The 20,938-nt window shown below is 40.2% G+C and overlaps 1 protein-coding gene across 1 annotated transcript in view; it reads right to left on the bottom strand.

Moving 5' to 3' along the window:
- Positions 1–4,086: 4,086 nt before the first annotated feature.
- LOC126956169 (uncharacterized) overlaps positions 4,087–20,938 on the bottom strand; it is a 79,063-nt gene continuing 62,211 nt past the window's right edge. Inside the window, 12 exon segments of the mRNA XM_050792998.1 lie at positions 4,087–4,161; positions 4,434–4,474; positions 4,477–4,790; positions 4,792–4,999; positions 5,002–5,332; positions 5,334–5,784; positions 5,823–5,863; positions 5,866–6,590; positions 6,593–6,916; positions 6,919–7,339; positions 11,702–11,721; positions 20,708–20,818. Coding sequence (XP_050648955.1) covers positions 4,087–4,161; positions 4,434–4,474; positions 4,477–4,790; positions 4,792–4,999; positions 5,002–5,332; positions 5,334–5,784; positions 5,823–5,863; positions 5,866–6,590; positions 6,593–6,916; positions 6,919–7,339; positions 11,702–11,721; positions 20,708–20,818 — 3,062 coding nt within the window.

The following is a 20,938-nucleotide window of genomic DNA, read 5'->3' as shown; positions in this document are numbered from 1 at the left end:
ACAAGTAGAAGCAGAGAGACTTGTCAGGAGGCTATTTTCATCTCTTTCAGGATTGGGTAATAAAGAAAACAGAGGTTGGGTAGTTAATTTTATGTGTCAACTTGACTGGGCCATGGTGCCTAGATATGTTGTAAAACATTGTTGGAGGTGTTTCCATGAGAGTTTTTTTTTTTTTAAATGAGATCAGCATTTAAATATGTAGATTTTGAGTATAGCTGATTGCCTTTAAAGTGTTGATGGGCCTCATCCAATCAGTTGAAGGCCTGAATAGAATAAAAAGAATGATATTCCCCAAGCAAGAGTGATTTATACAGATAACCTTCAGACTTGAACTGCAACATTGGCCTGTCCTTGGGTCTCCAGCCTGATGACCAACCCTGCAGATTTTGCACTTACCAAGCTCCATAATTGTATGAGCCAATTTCTTAAAATAAATCTCCCTCTCTGTCTCCCTCTCCACACAAACACACAAACACACACACACACACACGCATGCACACATATGTGCACATGCACATACACGTACACCCTATTGGTTCCATTTCTCTGGGGAACCCTGACTAATGCAGCTGGCTTAAGCCCACCCAATACCCAGCAGTAGTAGCAGCTGTGCCAATAGATTCTGCTGTTTGTTAAGTACCTATTCTGTGTTCCAGGCACTCTGCTAGATATTTTGTATGCATCATCTCATCCAATCATCTGACAAATATAGATTTTTACCCCCATTTTACCAATGAGGAAATCAAGACTCAGAGAGCTAGGTGAATTACCCAAGGTCACAAACCTTGTGGCACAACTGCCAGATCAATTTGTCAGGAGCCCATTTTTTTCAAATGATTGAATGAAAAAAAATAAAAATAACAAATAAAAAGTTTTGTGCTTGAAATCTGAAATGTCATTTTGCTGATGGTCAAAGCAAATTCATTAAATCCAGTACAATTTCCTTATGTATTAAAATAATATTTGCAATCTGTGAGGGGCCTTTCTTTTCACTAATGCATGGCAATTATATTTTTACACTGCAACTGCAAATCTGGTTTTTAGTTTCCCCATTTGTTTCCATACGCATACTTTTACAGACAATTGTTAACGGATTAACAACTTTGGGTGAAATCCACCAGTCTGCTCTGGTTTGCCTCTATGGCTGGGAAAGTCTGTTGACAAGGACAGAGCACAGAGGAGCTGGCTCTAGCTTGAGCAGGCCAAATAGAACATTAGTTCCCTTGATAAACATTTGTGCTTCTGCTACGTTCCAGAAACTGTGCTGTGTATTCTGGACGCTGCCTCATAAGCAGCAAGGAGTCTTTCTGAATCTTCTGGGTTACCAGAATATAAAAAATGACCTCTTTAGGAAATCAGCACATCTAAATAGCAAAATGTTTAGTCTCAGAAATACACGCCATTTTATGTGTCCAAAATTTCTCCTTTCTATCAGTCTACCTAGTTATCTATCTAGCTATCCATTGAACCATCTACTCATTTATCTTAATAGTTTCTATGCAATGATCTCTCAATGGCTGTATTTTGAAATAATCAACAAAATGGTAACATCTAAAACCCATTCTCTGTAGAACTTTTTTCTGTAACCTATAGATTCCAAGAAAGTCACTCAAGAGCTGCAGTCATTTGAAAGGTGAGAATTGTTAATCCCCAGGATTTAACCCTCTGCCCCGCCAACCCACCTCCTGCATAGCTGCACTCCAGCTTCTGGGGCCAGGAAGTCAGAAACAAATATTCACATTTAGTTTTTTCCCAACTGGGAAGGATGGATGGAGAAAGTCAGATGGTATAAACACAGCAGGTTTTTATTCTTATAGTTCAAATAGATTTAAAAAGCAGAATGTATTGGAAGAAGGAAAACACAAAGACATTTCCCAAAATACAAAGTTAGAATCCTCCTTGAGACCATTAGACCTCCACTATGATACACGCAAGTCACCATCATGACCTAAAAGATGGCATAAAAGAATTCAGTAACAAAAGCCTAAGAAAGCAAAGAGCAAATCATGTTTAACTCCAGCTGCAGAAGCCAGGTAAGGTCGGAAGACTTAGAAAGGACTGAGATTGGATTATAGGAAGCTGCCATAGAGTAGAGGACTTTTGAGTAATCTAGAAGAGAGTACTCTGCAACATTGTTTTCTGTGCATAAAACCTTTCACCCTATACCGTGGTCAGAGTTTTACAGGAGGGTGTATTCACAGACAGTGGCATTTTGGAGGGAGCATGTGTCCCAAGTCATTGGCAGAATACATTTGTCATCTGAAGACAACACATGGAGAGTTTCACCTCCAGCTCTTCAGTGTTGTTAAGAATTGTGCAGTCGCCAACAGGAACAGAAAAGGCTAGAAAAGAAATGCCAATGATGCGGTCTGCATAGTTCAAAAGGGAACTCTTTATTCCAAGACTGAATTTCAAGAATTACAGACAGAAAGACTTGAGATATCCAGGCTAGTGCATCCTCTTTAGTACAAGAAGGTGGCCTTTCAGGTGGGGACCAACACAGATTGACATCAGAGGTAGGCAATGCAGATCAGCAGGCAGAAGTGGAGTCAAGGGCAATGGAGAACCTGGAGATGGCAAAGGCTTGCTTCATCTATAATAAGAGTGTTTGGGGGCATGGGAAACAGACAAGGAACAGAAAAAGTCACTCTACATAGATCTTGCAGGGTGAGCAGGATTTCACCAGACTGATGGAAGAAAGCAGGAAACATTCTAAGCAAAATGCAAAAGCACAGAAATAAAAAACAGTATGGTTCATTCACTAGTGAATAGGGATGAGGGATAGTAATAATAATAATTACACTTATTGAATACTTTTACATTCATTCAGTATCTCATTTAATTCTCCTAACAGATCTAGGAAATCAGCATAATTACTTTCATTTTACAAATGAGAAAACCAAGGCAGGGAAGCCAAGAACTTGTTAAAGGTAATATATTAGTCAGTGATTGAGCTAGAATTCAAACCTAATTCTACTCTATACTGCATATTGTTTCAGTTTACAATAAAAAATTTATGCTTAAACAAACTGTGTATGATCCATTTAATAAACCCTTCCTAGATTTCTCAAAGAACTAAAAATAGAACCACCATTCAACCCAGCAATCCTGCCACTGGGTATCTACCCAAAGGAAAAGAAATTGTTATATCAAAAAGACACCTGCACACATATCTTTATTGCAGCATTATTCACAATAGCAAAATCACAAAATCAACCTAAGTGTCCATCAACAGATGATTGGATAAACAAAATGGAATATATATGGGAGTGTATTAACTATTAACTTACACGATCACAAGGTCCCACAATAGGCTGTCTGCAAGCTTGAAGAGCAAGAAGAGCCAGTCTGAGTCTCAAAACTGAAGAATGTGGAGTCTGACGTTTGAAGGCAGGAAACATCCAGCACGGGAGAAAGATGTAGGCTGGGAGACTAGACCACTCTTTCTTCTTCACGTTTTTCTGCCTGCTTTATATTTGCTGGCAGCTGATTGTGCCCACCAGATTAAGGACGGGTATGCCTTCCCCCAAGCCCACTGACTCAAATGTTAATCTCCTTTGACAACATCCTCACAGACATACCCAGGAACAATAATTGCATCCTCCAATCAAGTTGACACTCAGTATTAGCTATCACAAGTCCACCGCTTGTCAGCTTGAACCCATATACAACTCCTGAGATGATACATAATCTTCAAATAAAGACAATAATGAGGTCATAATTATGCCTAACATAATATAACTATCCTTGGTACAACTGGAAACACAGCAACCCCCAACCCAAATACTATTACACAAAGTTAACAATACTTAAAGGCTGATATGAACTCAATAAATCTTATTTAATATGATAAAGGAAAAGGAAATAAAATGAAGATATTTTTTTCATACAGGTGTACACATACACAAACATGTTTTAAACAAAAGTGGAAGGAAATACTCATGACAGTTACAGTCCTCGTTTCTGCTGTTGGTCACATGGTCATAGCTGGTACTGATGACTACCTTCCTCTATTACCCATTCTGTATTCCCTTTGCCTTTGGCAAGCACCTCAGCAGGTCATGGTTTTATTACTGGTGGAGTGACCTAAGCTTTCATTCCTGAGGGGTCTGGACCATTTGTAGTCCTGCCTCGATTGTGCTGTTGTAGTTTCCCATTGACCTTAATCACAGGACATGGTAATATTAAGAGACGTCCTAATGGATCTCCTGTATTCCATGCATGCCCTTCCTTACCTCTGTCACGGAGTAGTAGACTGATTTCATCTTGATAGTTGGGTCAGTCACTCCAGCCAACACTGTAACTCCCTTCTTACCCTGTTGACTTAAAGGTAAGAGGAGCCCAAAGTGTCCAGGTGGCAATCTTAACTTCCAGTTTAATGGAATCATTGTTGTGTCTCCTGGTGGCAGTGTTCCTCCCTCTGGAACTAAGACCTCTAGGCCAGCAGAACGCAATGTCACGGAAACAGGAAGCAAAATTTTGCTACTGGATAACTAGGGGTAACGGTGAGTGGTGCCACTTTCACTTCCACCCCTTGATTCCTGGACCCGTGAATTCTGGCTATAGGAGAAAGAGTACCATATATTGGACGCTGATTCAGAGCATACATGGCCTTCTGGAGAACTTTAGTGCAGCCCTGCAAAATATTATCACCTAGTTGGCATTGTAATTGTGACTCCAAAAGGCCATTCCACTGTTTTATCAATCCAGCTGCTTCAGCATGATGGGGAACATGGCAACACCAGTGAATTCCATGAGCATGAGCCCACTACTGAACTTCTTTAGCTGTAGTGAGTGCTTTGGTCAGAGGCAATGCTGTGTGGAATACCATGATGGTGGAAAAGGCGTTCTGTGAGTCTACTAATGGTAGTTTTGGCAGAAGCACTGTGTGCTGGATAGGCAAACCCATATCTGGAATAAGCATCTGTTCCAGTGAGGACAAACCTCTGCCCTTTCCATGATGGAAAAGGTCCAATATAATCAACCGGCCACCAGGTAGCTGATCACCCCAAGGAATGGTGCCGTATTGAGGGCTCAGTGTTGGTCTCTGCTGCTGGCAAACTGGGCACTCAGCAGTGGCCATAGCCAGGTCAGCTTTGGTAAGTGGAAGTCCATGTTGCTGAGCCCAGGCATAACTTCTGCCCCTGCCACCATGGTGACCTTGTTCATGGGCCCGTTGGGCAAGGACAGCTGTGGCTGGGGAAAGAGGTTGAGTGGTATTCACAGTACAGGTCATCCTATCGACTTGATTATTAAAATCTTCCTCTGCTGAGGTCACCCATTGGTGAGCACTCACATGGGATACAAATATCTTCACAGTTTTTGACCACTCAAGAGAGGTCCATCCACAAACCTCTTCCGCAAATTTCTGTGTCACCAATTTTCCAATCATGATTCTTCCAAGTCCCTGACCATCCAGCCAAACCATTGGCTACAACCCATGAGTCAGTTCATAATCACACATCTGGCCATTTCTCCTTCCTTGCAAAGTACACAGCCAGGTGCACTGCTTGAAGTTCTGCCCACTGGGAAGATTTCCCTTCACCACAGTCCTTCAGGGATGTCCTAGAAACGGGCTGTAGTACTGCAGCCGTCCACTTTTGGGCGGTGCTTGCATATCATGCAGAATCACCTGTGAACCAGGCCCTAATCTTCTCTTCCTCTGTCAGCTGATCATACGGAATTCCCCATGAGGCCATTGGTGCAGGCTGGGGGAGAGAAGGCGGGGTGGCAGGAGTGGAGTCCTTGGGCATTTGAGCCACTTCCTCATGTAATTACTTGTGCCTTCACGACTTGCTCAAGCCCAGTCACGTACATACCACTTCCATTTGATGATGGAATGCTGCTGTGCATAACCCACTTTATATGACTAGATGGGTCAGAAAGCATCCAGTTCATGATAAGCAATTCAGGTTGCATGGTGACTTGATGACTCATAGTCAAACGTTCAGTTTACACCAAACCCCCATAACAGTCCAAGGGCTGTCTCTCAAAAGGAGAGTACTTATCTGCAGAAGATAGCAGGGCCTTGCTCCAAAATCCTAGAGGCCTCTGCTGTGATTCACCTATGGGGGCCTGCCAAAGGCTCCAAACTGCATCCCTATCTGCCACTGACACCTCAAGCAGCATTGGGTCTGCTGGGTCATATGGCCCAAGTGGCAGAGCAGCTTGCATGGCAGCCTGGACCTGTTGCAGAGCCTTCTCTTATTCTGGACCCCACTCAAAACTGGCAGCCTTTTGGGTAACTGGATAAATAGGCCAGAGTAACACACCCAAATGAGGAATGTGTTGCCTCCAAAATTCAAACAGGTCCGCTAGGCATTGTCCCTCTTTCTTGGTTGTAGGAGGGGCCAAATGCAGCAACTTATCCTTCACCTTAGAAGGAATATCTCAACAGGCCCCACACCACTGGGCCCCTAGAAATTTAACTGAGGTAGAAGGTCCCTGAATTTTAGTAGGATTTATTTCTCATCCTCTGGAACACAAATGTCTCACCAATAAATCCAATGTGTTTGCTACTTCTTGCTTACCAGATCCAATCAGCATAATGTCATCAATGTATTGGACCAGTGTGATATCTTGCAGAAGCAAAATTGATCAAGGTCTCCCTGAATAATATTATGACACAAAGCCAGTGAGTTGATATACCCCTGGGGTAGGACAGTAAAGGTATATTGCTGGCCTTGCCAAGTGAAGACAAATTGCTTCTGGTGGGCCTTGTGGACAGGAATGGAGAAAAAAGCATTTGCCAAGTCAATGACTGCATACCAGGTACCAGGAGATGCGTTAATTTGCTCAAACAATGAAACCACATCTGGTAAAGCAGCTGCAGTTGTAGTCACCACTTGGTTAAGCTTACAAGAATCCACTGCCATTCTCTGAGATCCATCTGTCTTATGCACAGACCAAATGGGGATATGGTGGAAATCACCACCCCTGAGTCTTTCAAGTCCTTGATGGTGACCCTAATCTCCACAATCCCTCCAGGAATGCAATATTGTTTTTGATTTACTATTTTTCTAGGTACAGGCAGCTCTAATGGCTTCCCTTTGGCCTTTACCACCTGAATATCCCTTACCCTACCAGACAGGGAGCCAATGTGGGGGTTCTGCCAGCTGCTAAGTATGTTTATGCCAATTATGCATTCTGGCACTGGAGAAATGACCATAGGATAAGTCCTAGGACCCACTGCACCCACTGTAAGTCAGACCTGAGCTAAACTTCCATCAATTATCTGACCTCTATAAGCCCCTACTTTAACTGGAGAACCACAATGATGTTTTGTGTCTCCTAGAACTAACGTCCACTCAGAGCCAGTGTTCAGTAGCCCCCAAAATGTCTAATAATTTCTCTTTCCCCAATGCACAGTTACCCTGGTAAAAGGCCAGAGGTGTCCTTGGGGAAGGATAGGTGAAAGATTCACCACGTAAATTGTCAGTAATGTAGTAGGGTCCTTCCTCACGGGAACCTGGCTTCCCCTTCATTCAAGGGGTTCTGGGTCTGTAGACAGACTCAAGTCTGGAAATTGATTGACAGGCCATGATTCTCTGTTTTCATAATTCAAATTAGTCTTTTGTCCATTCAACCTAGAAGTTTTGTCCTTATATAAATTAAATAGGAATGCAGTAGGCTTCCTATCAACTTTACTTCTAGGAACACCGTGATTAACTAGCCAATGCCACAGTTCTACACAAATCAGACTATTCTAATTGCTGCTTTGTCTCTGCTGTCCATTACAGTAGCTACGACCACCTTGCCTTTGACTGTTAAGTGCTGTCACTTGGCCCCTGCCACCTCAAGATCCAATTATTCCCATTGTCTTGTAGTTGAGTGACTGCAGTTCCCACTGTTAGATCTGACATACAGAGAACAGCAATTACAGGGTTCTTCAAAGATGCAGGTACTGCCCTCACAAATCTATTTCACAAGTCATTGGTTAAGGGTATATCTTCCGAACACTCCAGCTGGGATGAGTAGGTCTAAAGTGACTAATCCACTCCATCATCCCAATCTCCCTAAGCCTTTGGATCTCTTCCTCTACATTAAACCAAGGGAGATCGGGCATTTCCAGCTCACTCACAAGGGTCATCACCCTGGCACCTGGCTTTCTGAATACTTCAGAGGTCCCCTGAAGTGTCCAGAAAACAGACGTAAACAGGATTAGTTGACATGTTTAGGTACATGGGATTGCTAAAATGATGCTCCATCTTCTTTAGGTTATATGTTTGTGACTAACACTAATATATGTTCCAAAATTGCATGGGATTTTCTGAAATTCTAATGTCTGAATATATGCTATCAATAATAATCAAGGCTTTTATGTTAAGTTATTGTAAACCACGGAGATAACCAGTCTTCTTTGTCAATCGTGTTTCTAACTGGAACTACCTTGGACATTTTGTTATTCACAGGCAATTGTTGTCTTGTTTTAATCCTTTTCAAAGATGGTTTATAATGAGCTATAGAACTTTAGCAGGTGCTCTCAAATACAGGCTTCTGATAACTTTAAAATTGCGACATTGGAATAAAGGAAAATGTGCAGTACTCATAAAGAGCTGGAATGTTCATGATATCAAGCAAAACAAGTTAACTAATGGACTGAACTCAGGAAGCTGAAGCAAATATTTGTGACTTTTGCTTGGAATATTGCTGATCCTTGTTTTGTTTTTCAGAGTCAAGGAAACTTATTTTGAACTATTTATGGCATTTAATAATTAATTAAGGTATACTCCTGGGATCAAAATTTGGAGCATGTTTGTTTCTCTCTGCCTGGTTCCTCCAGAATTTGGAAACTGTCTGTATTCGTAACTTTATGGCAATATAGTTGTTTGCATCAATGCAATAAGCATCCATTTTTCATTTGCAACAGGATACAATTGGAGAAAGTGGTTATTTTACCAAGGCTTTGACTGGAAGGGTATGCTTCCCTTTAAAGAGTCAAGCTTGACTTACAGAGCCGATAGAAGCCCAGTGGGGAAACTGGCCTCATACCCTTGTCTACGCAGTCCCTGTACAGGGTTCCTGACTTGTGGTCAGTAAAGAATGTCACTTTCTAACAGGTCCAGGAGCTCCAAGTTTATTATGGGACCTTAAGAGGAAAAGATCATCCAACTCACAGGTGTTTGAGGATACAAACCCATGGTTGGGCTTGGCTTTAAAAGGTCTTATTTGAAATTCCTTGTGGAACTGAATTCCATCGAAGCCAATCCAAAAGGCCTATGTAGAAATAATTATTCTTGCTATTTGTACTTTATGCAAATAATCAGGTCAAGTATAAAACTACAGTCTATTTTGCAAACTACCAGTCCTATGATGATTTATTTTTTAACAAACATGAGGACTGGAGAGCAAGAAATCATGTTTCAAAACTTATATTTGTCATTAAATTCTAAACTCACCAGTTGTTTTTAAGTTTTCACCTACAGTTTAGACTAACCCTACTTGTTCCTGTGAACCAACCAGCAGTCCCTGCCCGCAGCTCAGAAAGAACAAAAAGGATGGGTTATGTAGAAATCTGGATCAATATTCTAGTTTTGAGCAATTATCCTGCAAATCCTGCCAGGTGATAGAATAAATAAGGTATAAATAAGGTGCCCATCATCCGGAGGTTTCCTTTTGGGGAAATTAAAAACAAGGGAACTAACAAAAGCCAAGCAACATGGAACCAAATCCTAGCAAGCATAACAATAGCTACCAGTTATCTGGATGTGTCACAAGACGTCCTTTCCTCTCCCGTGCTGGAGGAGGACTCAGTTCCACAGTTTCACCTTAGCATTTGGCTTATAAGAAGTCCATGCAACTCTCTCCGCAAGATACATTTTTGTCACAAACTCAATTCCAAGCTTCAAGTCAAAGCCCTAAGAAAAAAAACTGGACAAGAGGGATCCAGAAGCAGATGATAACGGAAGTTAAAAGGCACAGTGCAGGTGAATGTGACTGATTTCTCCCGATTAAGCCAACCCCAAGCTTCCTGTTTCATGGAGGAAGGCCACATAAATATCCATGGCATAAATGAGGTGTAGGGAACTTCAAGACTACTGACAACAGGGGAGATAGGGCATACGTGGATAAGAATGGATGATTCCCACCCCCTAGGACCCCCTGCTTCATGGGTGCAAGTCACTTTAATACTCATGGCCAGTTCTGCCAAGGTCGCCAGAACTCAGGGATGCAAGGACAGAAGATGGAAAGAAGACCTTCCCTCTCTCCCTCACATACCCCGGGTATCTGCTAGGAAGAAAAAGGAACCATGGATGCCTGCTCCCCTCTTTCTAGAGGGGTAGCCATTCATCTTCAGTCTGTACCGCTTTCAAATGCATCCTGAACCCCTGGGACCCTTTTGAAAAAATGGCTTGTTTTTTTCTCTCTCCTCCTCTGTCCTCTCTTCACTGATAGGTAATTGTGTCTCTGTACTATGGGACACTCCTCTCAGATGCATCTTCCAAACTGGGAAGAGTTAATTTCTCAAACCTTAAACTGGTTGGCTTAGGATTGGGCTCAGGGGAAGGGAACTCAGAAGCCCAACATGCTGGCAAAAGGGTGAAGTTTTTTAGCAGTTGGGTTTTTGCCCTCCCTCTCCCCATGCAAACTGGTAAAAGACCTCAGAATTTTTTAGCTATTCTTACCTGCCCCCGCCCTTTGTTTTGTTTTGATACACATTTTCTAATAACCTGGTTTGTCTGTTCTTGACTTCAGGCCATCAAACTCCAAATGGTCATGCAACCAGAGCCTCTGATGACAACCCCTTCTTCTGGGAACCTTAGATTGGCCTCTGAGGGAGCTCTGATTGCCAGTTCCCCAAAACAGTGCCCCATCAGCAGGAAGCAGTTAAGATCGGTCTTCGTCCTTATACTTAACCTAAAGGCAGTTGGATGTACTTCTTTCGAGAGAGGAATGAGACAGCCTGGTGGGACGAGGTCCCTGGTGAAACTCCAACCAGCCTGCCCACTGGGGTGGAGACTTGGGAAGTTCATGCGCTTTGCAGCAGGGAGGATCCTGGCCCTTCCTCCTCCTGTGTCGAACCTGGGATTTGAAAGGCAGGTGGGAAGCACTCTAGCAGGGGACTCTGGCCTTGCAGAGGATCCCTGTTTCCCCGTTTTTTCCCTTTTCACCCAATAAAACCCTGCTTTACTCACCCTTTAAACTGTCTGCGAGCCTAAATTTTGGTGGCCGTGGGACGGACAAGAACCCTGTCTTTAGCTGAACTAAGGAAAGTCCTGCAACACTAGTAGGGTGCTCTTTAACAATTACAAGCAATTTTCTATCTCTATCAGTAAAGACATCAAATTACCTTTGGAAAACACTTCATTTTAGGAAAATAATTGGAAAGGATCCTCTTCTGACCCAAAAGTAAAGCAAATACGCGCATCATTTTTGAAGAAAATTGTCACCAATTAATCTAGATGTAAATGCCTCAAACTGACATATTACACATTTTGTTTATAAGTACAAATTGGTATATATTTAGCAAGATTGTGCCCCTACAAAGATTTTTGTTTCCTAAATTTGGTTTTTAAAATATGTTGTCTCTGCACATCATTCTTTGATCTTGGGATGCATGTATGTATGTATGCATGCGCACACACATACACAAGCGCACACACACACAAACACATGCACAAGTTCCATCTTAAAATTACTCATCAAAGATCAGGAGCAAAAATCAGATGATGAGAGGATGGACAGGGAGATATATCTTTACCATAAGCTGGGGGTAGGGATCTAAAAGAAACCAGATGGGACATGCCAAAGTCTGCCCTGGACCAAAAACCCACATGTGGTGTTATTTCAGGTGGTATACTCTAGACCTTGGGAAATCTACTGTCAGATTTTGATTGCCCTGTCTGAGCTCACAGAGCCAGACCACACACTGTGAGTGAGAGTAGTTTGCTCCTGAAGAAAATGGCTGTAAAGCTGAAGGAGGGAAGTTCTTATCTTTTGAGTGCCAGGAGCCCATCTGTCCTCTTGAGAGGGAGGGACATGGAAAGGCTGAGGAGCCCAAGACAAGGATCAGAGCCAGAAGGAAACCAGCTCTTAAAAGGCAAGACCTAGAAGCACGAGTGGAGCTAACCTCTCAATTCTCCTCTTCTGTGTTGTAGTTCTCTTGCAGTATGCCCAAGCTGTCTGAAGAAATTTTTCAGATACTGCTATCTGGTCTTACGCATGCTCTGTAAGGTTAAAGGAAATCTATGTGTCCATGCCGGAATAGCAGAATGGAATGTAGAGAGCTGATGTAGTTCAGAGAAGTTAAGTGTGAGCTGGCAAGAGCTGGCTTACCTGGTGGTTATGAAGAAGCCATCTGGAGAAAGGAGGGCTGGTAGAGGTGACAAGTGACATCCAGGAGAGAGTGGTACAACAAGTGAGCAAGACTGAGGAATTCCCAGAAATTACTTGGCAAGGAGAATCCAGTAGATAAATGAAATTCCAATGGCCTGTGGAGTGAGGGCTCAGACTTTATTAGCTGCATATTAAATGAGCTAATCCATGAGTAACAGAGACTGGAACATTCAGCAAATATTTCATGCACTCCTCAACATTTGCTAGCACCTGTGTAGACTAGGGCCATGTGACTACTAGTACTGTGTAGGCAGTGGGAGGAATCCAGGCATAATTTTGCAGGCACTCCTCTTATTTGAATGATGAATGTCTGTGATAAAGACAGTCATAGAAAGAACAACATGTCTGTTCTTGACTCTCTTTTACAGGTCTTTATTTGAATAAAACTAGGGAGGAATAATGTTTTAGCTATATCTAAACATAGAGAGAGGACACTGGAAGCTAGAATCTGAAAACCTGAGTTGGTAACTGGTAAAATGGCAACTTCATTTCTGGTGTCACGGGCAAGACCCAAATCTCTCTGAGCCTCCACCTCCTTTTGTAAAGGGAAAAGTAACACATACTTCACAGTGCTGTTCTGAGTATGTCAGTTAGCCTTGTAAATGCATTGCATACAGGTAAGTTACGATTACAAATGAGCAGCCCTTTAAGTCCTCAGCTGGTTTTCTGCCCCAATCAGAATGAAATTGGCATGAAACACAAAGGTGAAGAGGCCTCTTTCACTGCATTCAGCCCTTGCCACTCCATGTTTTTGCCTTGTCTTTCTAAGGATTTATTCATACGCATTTACACCAGTTTAACAATGGAAATTTCCTTTGTAGAGGCCCAAGTGTAGCTAGAAAACCCTCAAACATCAATCAACTTAGCCCATAACACATAGCTTGCTTCTTTTGATCAACATATAGGCAAACAACCAACATATATGTATTTTTTTGAGACGGAGTTTTGCTCTTGTTGCCCAGGCTGGAGTGCAATGGCACGACCTTGGCTTACCACAACCTCCGCCTCCTGGGTTCAAGCAACTCTCTCGCCTGAGTCTCCCAAGTAGCTGGGATTATAGGCATGTGCCACAACGTCCAGCTAATTTTGTATTTTTAGTAGAGACAGATCTTCTCCATGTTGGTCAGTCTGGTCTCAAACTCCCGACCTCAGGAGTTCTGCCCACCTCAGCCTCCCTAAGTGCTGGGATTACAGGCATGAGCCACCATGCCCGGCCTCAAACAACATATTTTAAAATAGGGAAACAGAACCAAATTTTAAACCAATATAATCACCTTGGTTTCCTATAATAGACTAGAATGGACTGGATTTATAACAAGATATAGGTGATCACAGGAATTCTTTGCAATCATGTAACAGTTCCAATGGTGGAAAAGACATTTATTTTTATGGACATCTCTTTTTTCCCTTTCAAAGATGAGAGTGGTGATAATACATTCAGCACTCTGTCTGAGCAAGTGGACTCAGGGCTGCCAGCTTTTCAACACTGTGTGTGTATATATGGCTTCTGTTTTCGGGGTAGCAGTTTCAGCTCCTATTTCAAGGACCTTTCCATGTTGACAGTACTTTGTTACCTGAACTACAAGGCACCTTTGCCCCGAGTGAGTAGGTCTGCTCATTTATCTATTGCTGTAATTTCCCAGCAATCAGCAGTTCCAGCTCCTTCTCTAATGATGACTGTGTTTTTTATTTGCCAGGCAGCAGGCAGTATTTATCAATTTCCCTGCTGCTTGCTTTTAAGTGATCACTGATCTATAATTCCTCTTTAGTTTATCACTCAGATCTACTTTATAAGATGACTATTTATGAGGCAATATGAATGTTGGCTGGCCTTGGACAGTTACAGCAACAGTTCTTTTCAAGTGTCCCATTGTTATAAATACATTTTGCTCTCAACTCAACTCATCACAAAGTGGAAATAAATAGAACAATATATTTTCTCCATAGCTTTTCAGTTCTGTGAGCTTGTCTTATCTGGGTTTTTACTTCCCTGTCAGCCTGCAAGTAAACTCTCACCTTATAAGACACCTTAGAAATCATTACTGGTTCTTTCTGAGATTCCAAACATTAGGATGAAAAGCATTCAGTGGGTATGACTCAAAAACGTATGAAATGTCTAGCGGGCATGTATTCAAATACGAGGATTAAATTTCAGTGCTGCAAAAATAAACATTTATAAGATTTTTCAAATACACTTTGTCTTTTTTCCACCAAATATAATTTGCATTTGCTAAATTTCTTTTGTGTTTTTTTAAACATCTTGACATTTGAATCTCATGAGAGTCTATTAGGTATTCCTTAATAAATTATTCTAAATCTCATTAATTTCTTATCTTCAAGGTGCTTCTTTTAACGAAAGAGCATTGAATTGTAAATCCTTTTCAAGGTATTTATTAGGAGATACTGCTTTGTGACCTTTATGGCCATTATTTTGGCAGAACTGTTAAAAAAATAAACTTAGTTCCAAGAGTGTTTAAACAAGAAGAATGTACTTCGGCTAACTTTCCATCTAAAATTATCCAAAATATACTCCAAGGATAGAGAAGAGCCATTTTGTTTAGAAAGTCAATCTTTTTAATTCTGCTTTTTTTTTTTTTTTTTCTGGGTAGACTAAACAAATAAGTCACCACAGGCACTGTGCATTTTTTTCTATTCCTTTCTCTTGGGATGAAATATGAAATAATCTACAAAGTAATTTGATCCAGCAATTAAAAACAAGGACATGAATTACACTAACAACTGTCACATAGAAAGAATTAATTCCCTCATAACACTGCTTGATGTTACAGACCCTGGGTGATTACAAACAGATTGTAATTGGAAAAGAGCCAAACCAATTCAGGTATCTCCAAAACACAGGCATAAGCCTCAACTCGCAAATAGAGAACATTTTTTACTACCCACAGGAGTATCTTTTTGCAATTGGTGCTCGGATGTTTACCTAGCGATTACTCAAGGCACCCAGTGATGCAGCCGTCCAAGGTACTGTATGTGGCAATGCCACTGATCCTTGCTAGAAAGCGTAACAGCCTTCTGGAGGCTGTGTTTTTAGAAATGATGTCTGCTGAGTGCGGACTGCTGGTTGGTTGTGTTTAGTTGTGCAGTTTGTCATTCTAAATAACGGACATTAGCTGGTAGATGTGTCATTGGACAAAAGAGGTAGAAGATACTGATGCCTGATGATTAGTGGTAGAAATTTCATTTTCTTAATGGCATGCAGGTTTCATGGCCCCTTTCTGATACTTCATCATTTCCGGTTTAAGGCAAGATAGCAAAGCTCCTTACTGAAGAGAACTGTTGTATTCTGGTATTGTGGAAATAACTTAATTTGGGAAGTTAAAAAATCTAGGGTGTTCCTCCCCTATTTATAAAATGGGTACTACGTAATTGGGGTTTTTAAGCATAACAAAAGATAAGGAAGAAAACAAAAATCCTCCATAATTAATCTACCAAGGGCAACCACCATTAAATTTTTAGCGTATATTTTTTCCCAGTCTTTTTCACATTTTTTGAGGTTGGGATTCTTCTTCATAAACAATTTCATATCTTGTTTTACTTTATTGTGTTTGCTTAAAATTTGTCAGATGTATTTTACCATTTCATTGAAAACCCTCCTGACATATAATTTATAACAACTGCATAATGGTCTATCTTTTATGCTCCAAAATTTCTTTAAACAGTCTCCTGGTGTTGTTTTCATTTCTAACCACATATTTGTATACAAATCTTTGTCTACATTTTTGCCTTTTTCTTTGGATGATGTTCTAAATGGGGAATTAGGGGTCAAAGGATATGAGCATTTTTTGCAAATTTCTTCCTTTTGAAAGACAATTTTGTTTTTTTATGGCAATATAAACTCTGCAAAAACAAACAAACTCTGACATTTAAAGAAGAAAACAAAATCACCACTATTTGTCTCTGCATACACACAATTCCTTCTTTCTCTTCTTCCTTCCATCATTCCTTCCTTTCCTTCTTTCTAAAAAATCAGGGATCGTATTATAAAAAATTATTTCACAATTTGCTTTTTCCACCTAGTAACATACTGAGGACCCAATGGACATAATATTTTTAGGGCTCTTGATATAGGTCAAATTGATACACAGGAAGACCACACCCATGCCGACTCTCATCAGTAGGATCTGAAGTATGCATTAACACCGGGCAACCACCATTAACATTTTGGCATGCTTTTTCTAGCCATTTTTACATTTTTTTGAGGTTGGGATCACTTTACTATTGCCATCACCAAATATTGCCTCTATTATAATCTTCGCTATTTAGTGGTAACTTATTATAGCTTTACTTTGTATTTATTTGCACATTTGTGAAGTTAAATCCTTTTTTCACTTTGGACCCTTGAGTTTTCTCTTTTCTAATTTGTCTTCTCCCTTTGCTTATTTATTGCTGTCTTGTTTGCATATTGATTTGAATGAGCTCTTTATATAATAAACAGTTTATACTTTTTCATTATTGTGACAAATGTTTTTGTTTCTTATCTCTTTTAAATCCAATTTAAAATATTAGTCAAATTTATTTTCTTTCTCTATATCATTTTTCTCTTGTTTCCAAATGTAGACAATCCTTTCTCCATACAGAGAATAGCTAAATATTCACCTTTTGTTTTTTATGATTTTTATTTCAATGATTTTTATTTTAATCTATCTGGAATAGATAGCAAAACACAGCAGAAGATTAGAATCTACATTGAACCCTGCTTTCAAATGTTCAATATTTCCTGCTAAATTATTATACTCTTTTATCAGATATAAAGGTCTTATATACACAAAGGTCTATTTCTGAATTGTGTCTTTCCTTCTAGACCATAAGCTACATGCAGGTAGGCAAATTTATTGTAACAACTCATGCTTATCATATACTATTCTCTGTTCAGCCGAAAGCAACTGAAGGGAGAAAAGGAGAATTGAAAATCCTGTAGGGAAATGAAAAGCAGCCCACACTAAACTTGGAAAAACTTATTCTTCCTTCCCTAAAATGCTACAGGTATGAATAAAATCTTATACACCATGTTGGAAAGACAAAGAAGACAGACAGAAATGTCAAATCTATGACATGCAACTGTATATTGAAAAAAAGAAGTCTATTTGAAATCTGATTGAATTTTAAGTACATGATACTTCCCTAATGAATAACCATGACCTTTAAATTTTATGTTAAATGCTTAATCATAGGGTTTTAATTCTCCTTATTATGGTTTAAAAAGAAAATGCAAATGTTACACATACTGGCCATGCAAATAGTTGGGAGAATACATTTAAGGTCACATTTCTCTAGAAAGAGAGGCTGCTTCACTTCGGTTTCCCAAGTAAAAGTTCAAAAGCACTATTTGTTTAAAGGTTTTGATTTCTCAAATCGTAAAGCAATAAAGCAATTTTGGGTTTTAATTCTCTGAGTCTCTCTCCCTTTAATCAAACATTAGAGAGGCTACAATAATATTGGTAGAATATTTAGAGATAGGTCAGAGGTCTGTGAAGAAATAAGCTCTTTCATTTCCAAGGTACTTCTAAGATGACGACGCCTGCTTCGAGGACGGGGAGATGGGTTGTGGGGCAGGAATTTGTCCCAGGAAAAGTACAGTCATGAGCTACCAGGTTTGCTTAAAGAGATTATGTCAGAACTGTGCTGGCAGTCAATATGTGAAAAGAGAAAATAAAAAGTGCTTAAGCCTAGGTCACAACATCATTTGGGGTTAACATATTCTGGTAATTCACAATTCACTCTTGCTTATTATCACAGAGTTAGTAGATTTCTTCTGAAATCTCAACCAGCCATGATAAGACAGTACAGCTAATGCCTTACTCTGATGTTATTAAAACCTCTAATTCATAGTTTGGATTACCTAGCCATGCCACGTGCAGCAGTATTAATGCAGAGTGGGAAACATTTGGACCCAAATTTCCTGCATCATGAAAATTCAAAACAAGAACAACATTGCTGTCGATCAAATCGGCAAAGCCATTCTGATTCAAAGACCAGATTTCCTGATTAAAAATTTGCAATCAGATCAGGTCTTGGAGGATGCAAAGCTACATGGGGCAAGCATTATTAGACATTGCAAAGTTCCAGTATAACCACTCAGGGTTTTCCACTGTGGCTTCTGCTTTCAGTCACCTTTGAAGTGTTTGAAGCTGTGAGTCTCAGTTGCTTATTATTGGGACACATTTGCCTTCATTGAACAGTATAGTACAAAGCTTCTAAAAATATGCATCTGAATGACACTGCAGGTACATGACTGCATGTACTAACTCTCTCCCCAAATTGACACTGGGTCGACGAACAAGTATATTTATAATATGAGTAAAAGATACTGTAAAAGATTATCTAGTTCTAAACACATACTTGAAGCAATACCCTTTTGAAAGTCACCCCAGGAAAAAATGTGGCTATCCCTGTTTAAAACCTTGACCCCCTAGCAGCAATGACAGAAAACACCAAATAATTCTTTATGCAAAATACGTTGGGTTTGTTTTGTTTTGTTTGCAAAAAGCAAAATTTTCTTTTATAACCACAACTGCTTCAACTGAGTTTTCCTTGGGCACCAGACCTAAAGGTGATCTGCTAGTGATGGAAGCATGTCAGTGTATGTTCCCAGTAATAAAAATCTTCCTGGTATCTAACTTAAATCTCCTTTGTTCCTGCAAGGTAAGTTCATTCACCACTTCCCTGAGGCTATTCTATGTCCAGAGATGGCAGTGCTGCTAGAGATGAGAATATGGTCTAGCTTTATCTTTAGAGCATCTTTAAAATATAGATTACAAGAGAGAGGCTGACTACAAAGTGCTGCAGTGTGATATTTAGAGAGCACCCTGCTCTGCAGACCGAAGCCTGCCACTATATTAATTCATCTCACACCATTTTCTGTTCTCATTATAATTTTATCTTAGGAATTAATACATTCTGCCATTTTCTATTCTGGCTACAATCTAGAGAAATCCGTGAGGCTGAATACATTTTGTACCACTTTGTTCTGCTTATAATGTTAAGATGTTTTCAAGAATGGATTAGTTCAATGCCACTTTCCCTACTTTATCTTGAGAATGAGAACTTAAACAGTTAGAAAACTTCATCTAGTACAAAGATTGTACAAAGAAGAGAAAATAGGCAAATAGTTTCATTTGCCTTTGTTTTAAAAGATTCTTTGACCTCCCATAAATTTTAAAGAGACTATACACAGGGCATATGTGAATAGTGTTAGCCATGTAACAAAGGTCTTTAGAAAGAAAGAGAAGTTTTCCACGAGTCGCTCTCCCAATCAAAGCAAATGGAAATCCCTCCATCAGAATTCCATTTAAAAAACTCTAACAATTGAAAAGATACAGAAATTCTAACAAAGATTAAAATTTAGCATAAAATGTGAAAATATCTTCTCAATACAATGATTACCAAAACGGCTAAGTCATTTTGAAGACTCATGGAATAACCGAGTTCCTTTGGTCACCAAAATCAAACCGGTAAAAGTGATTTTTTTACATGGGATTAGGGGTGGTAGCACACAAAATCGTGGAAAAACTGCACAGTTGGGGTAATGTGACAATTTTACCTCGTTAAATTATGGGACGAGTTCTTATTTTGACAGAAAGACAAAGTTTAGTGATGCTGTGCTTCAAATACAAGATGAAACTAATGATTTGCCAGGAGGAGATGTACATATTGAATATCATCTTGAGCCATTTTCCATTCTTTACCTGCTGCCTCTCCCTCCCAAATGCTCTAGAGCCTTCCATAGCTTCTCATCTGCTTCCTTCTTTTGTTCAACAGCACACCTTTGTGACATTAGTTGAGGGTACATGCCATGCTTGGGAAACAAAGTACAGTTAATTGGCTTCAGTATCTTCAGTGCAATTACTTTATTCAGCCACAGACATGACTCAGGTAAAGGCCTTACCTCCACCTATCTAGTCTGTCTAGTTAGTTTCCTCTCCCATTGCCCTTAGTGGTTATTGCAGATTTTGACCTTTTAAGAACATTCCTCATTTCCAGTTCCTCTCTTATTCTCTGCAGAAAACCATAACTTCTCTTTGCTGGAAAAAAAAAAATTGTAGGACTCTCCCTCTTCTATCCTATCCCACAAATGTATGTAAATCAATTCCTACATTTGTTTCCCTCGCACCAACCCAGGCATTGGGGTAGGCATTCCTTCTTGCCTCTGGAGGTCCTCCATCCATCTGGTCACAGGTTCACCACCTCCAGGACCTTGCTCCCTTGGTCCCTGACTCTCTTTCCTATACATTCGATCTCTCCTCCTGATACACAGGCTAGACTCCTTAGAATAAATATAATCAATCTCAGCCCTCTCAATTCTTTAAAACATAAGAAATGGGATTTTAACCTCAAATACCATTCCAATTACCTCCCTTTTCCTTAATTCCCTTCACAGCCAAATTTTCTTTCCTCCCACTAATTTCTAACACTTTGCAGTGTGGCTTCTGCTCCAAGATGCCACAACACTGCTTTCCTGACCCTAGAGTCACAACACATTCACATGCTTATCTTACTTCTCAGTAGTATTGACACTATAGGCCACTTCTTCCTGCTTAAAACGGTTTTTCTGCTTGTTTGTTTGTTTGTTTTGAGACAGAGT

Source organism: Macaca thibetana, chromosome 6 (genome assembly GCF_024542745.1).
Source record: "Macaca thibetana thibetana isolate TM-01 chromosome 6, ASM2454274v1, whole genome shotgun sequence".
NCBI classification, from domain to species: Eukaryota; Metazoa; Chordata; class Mammalia; order Primates; family Cercopithecidae; genus Macaca; species Macaca thibetana.
Note: the sequence above shows the minus strand (reverse complement) of the source record. Positions and strands in the feature narration are given on the sequence as shown.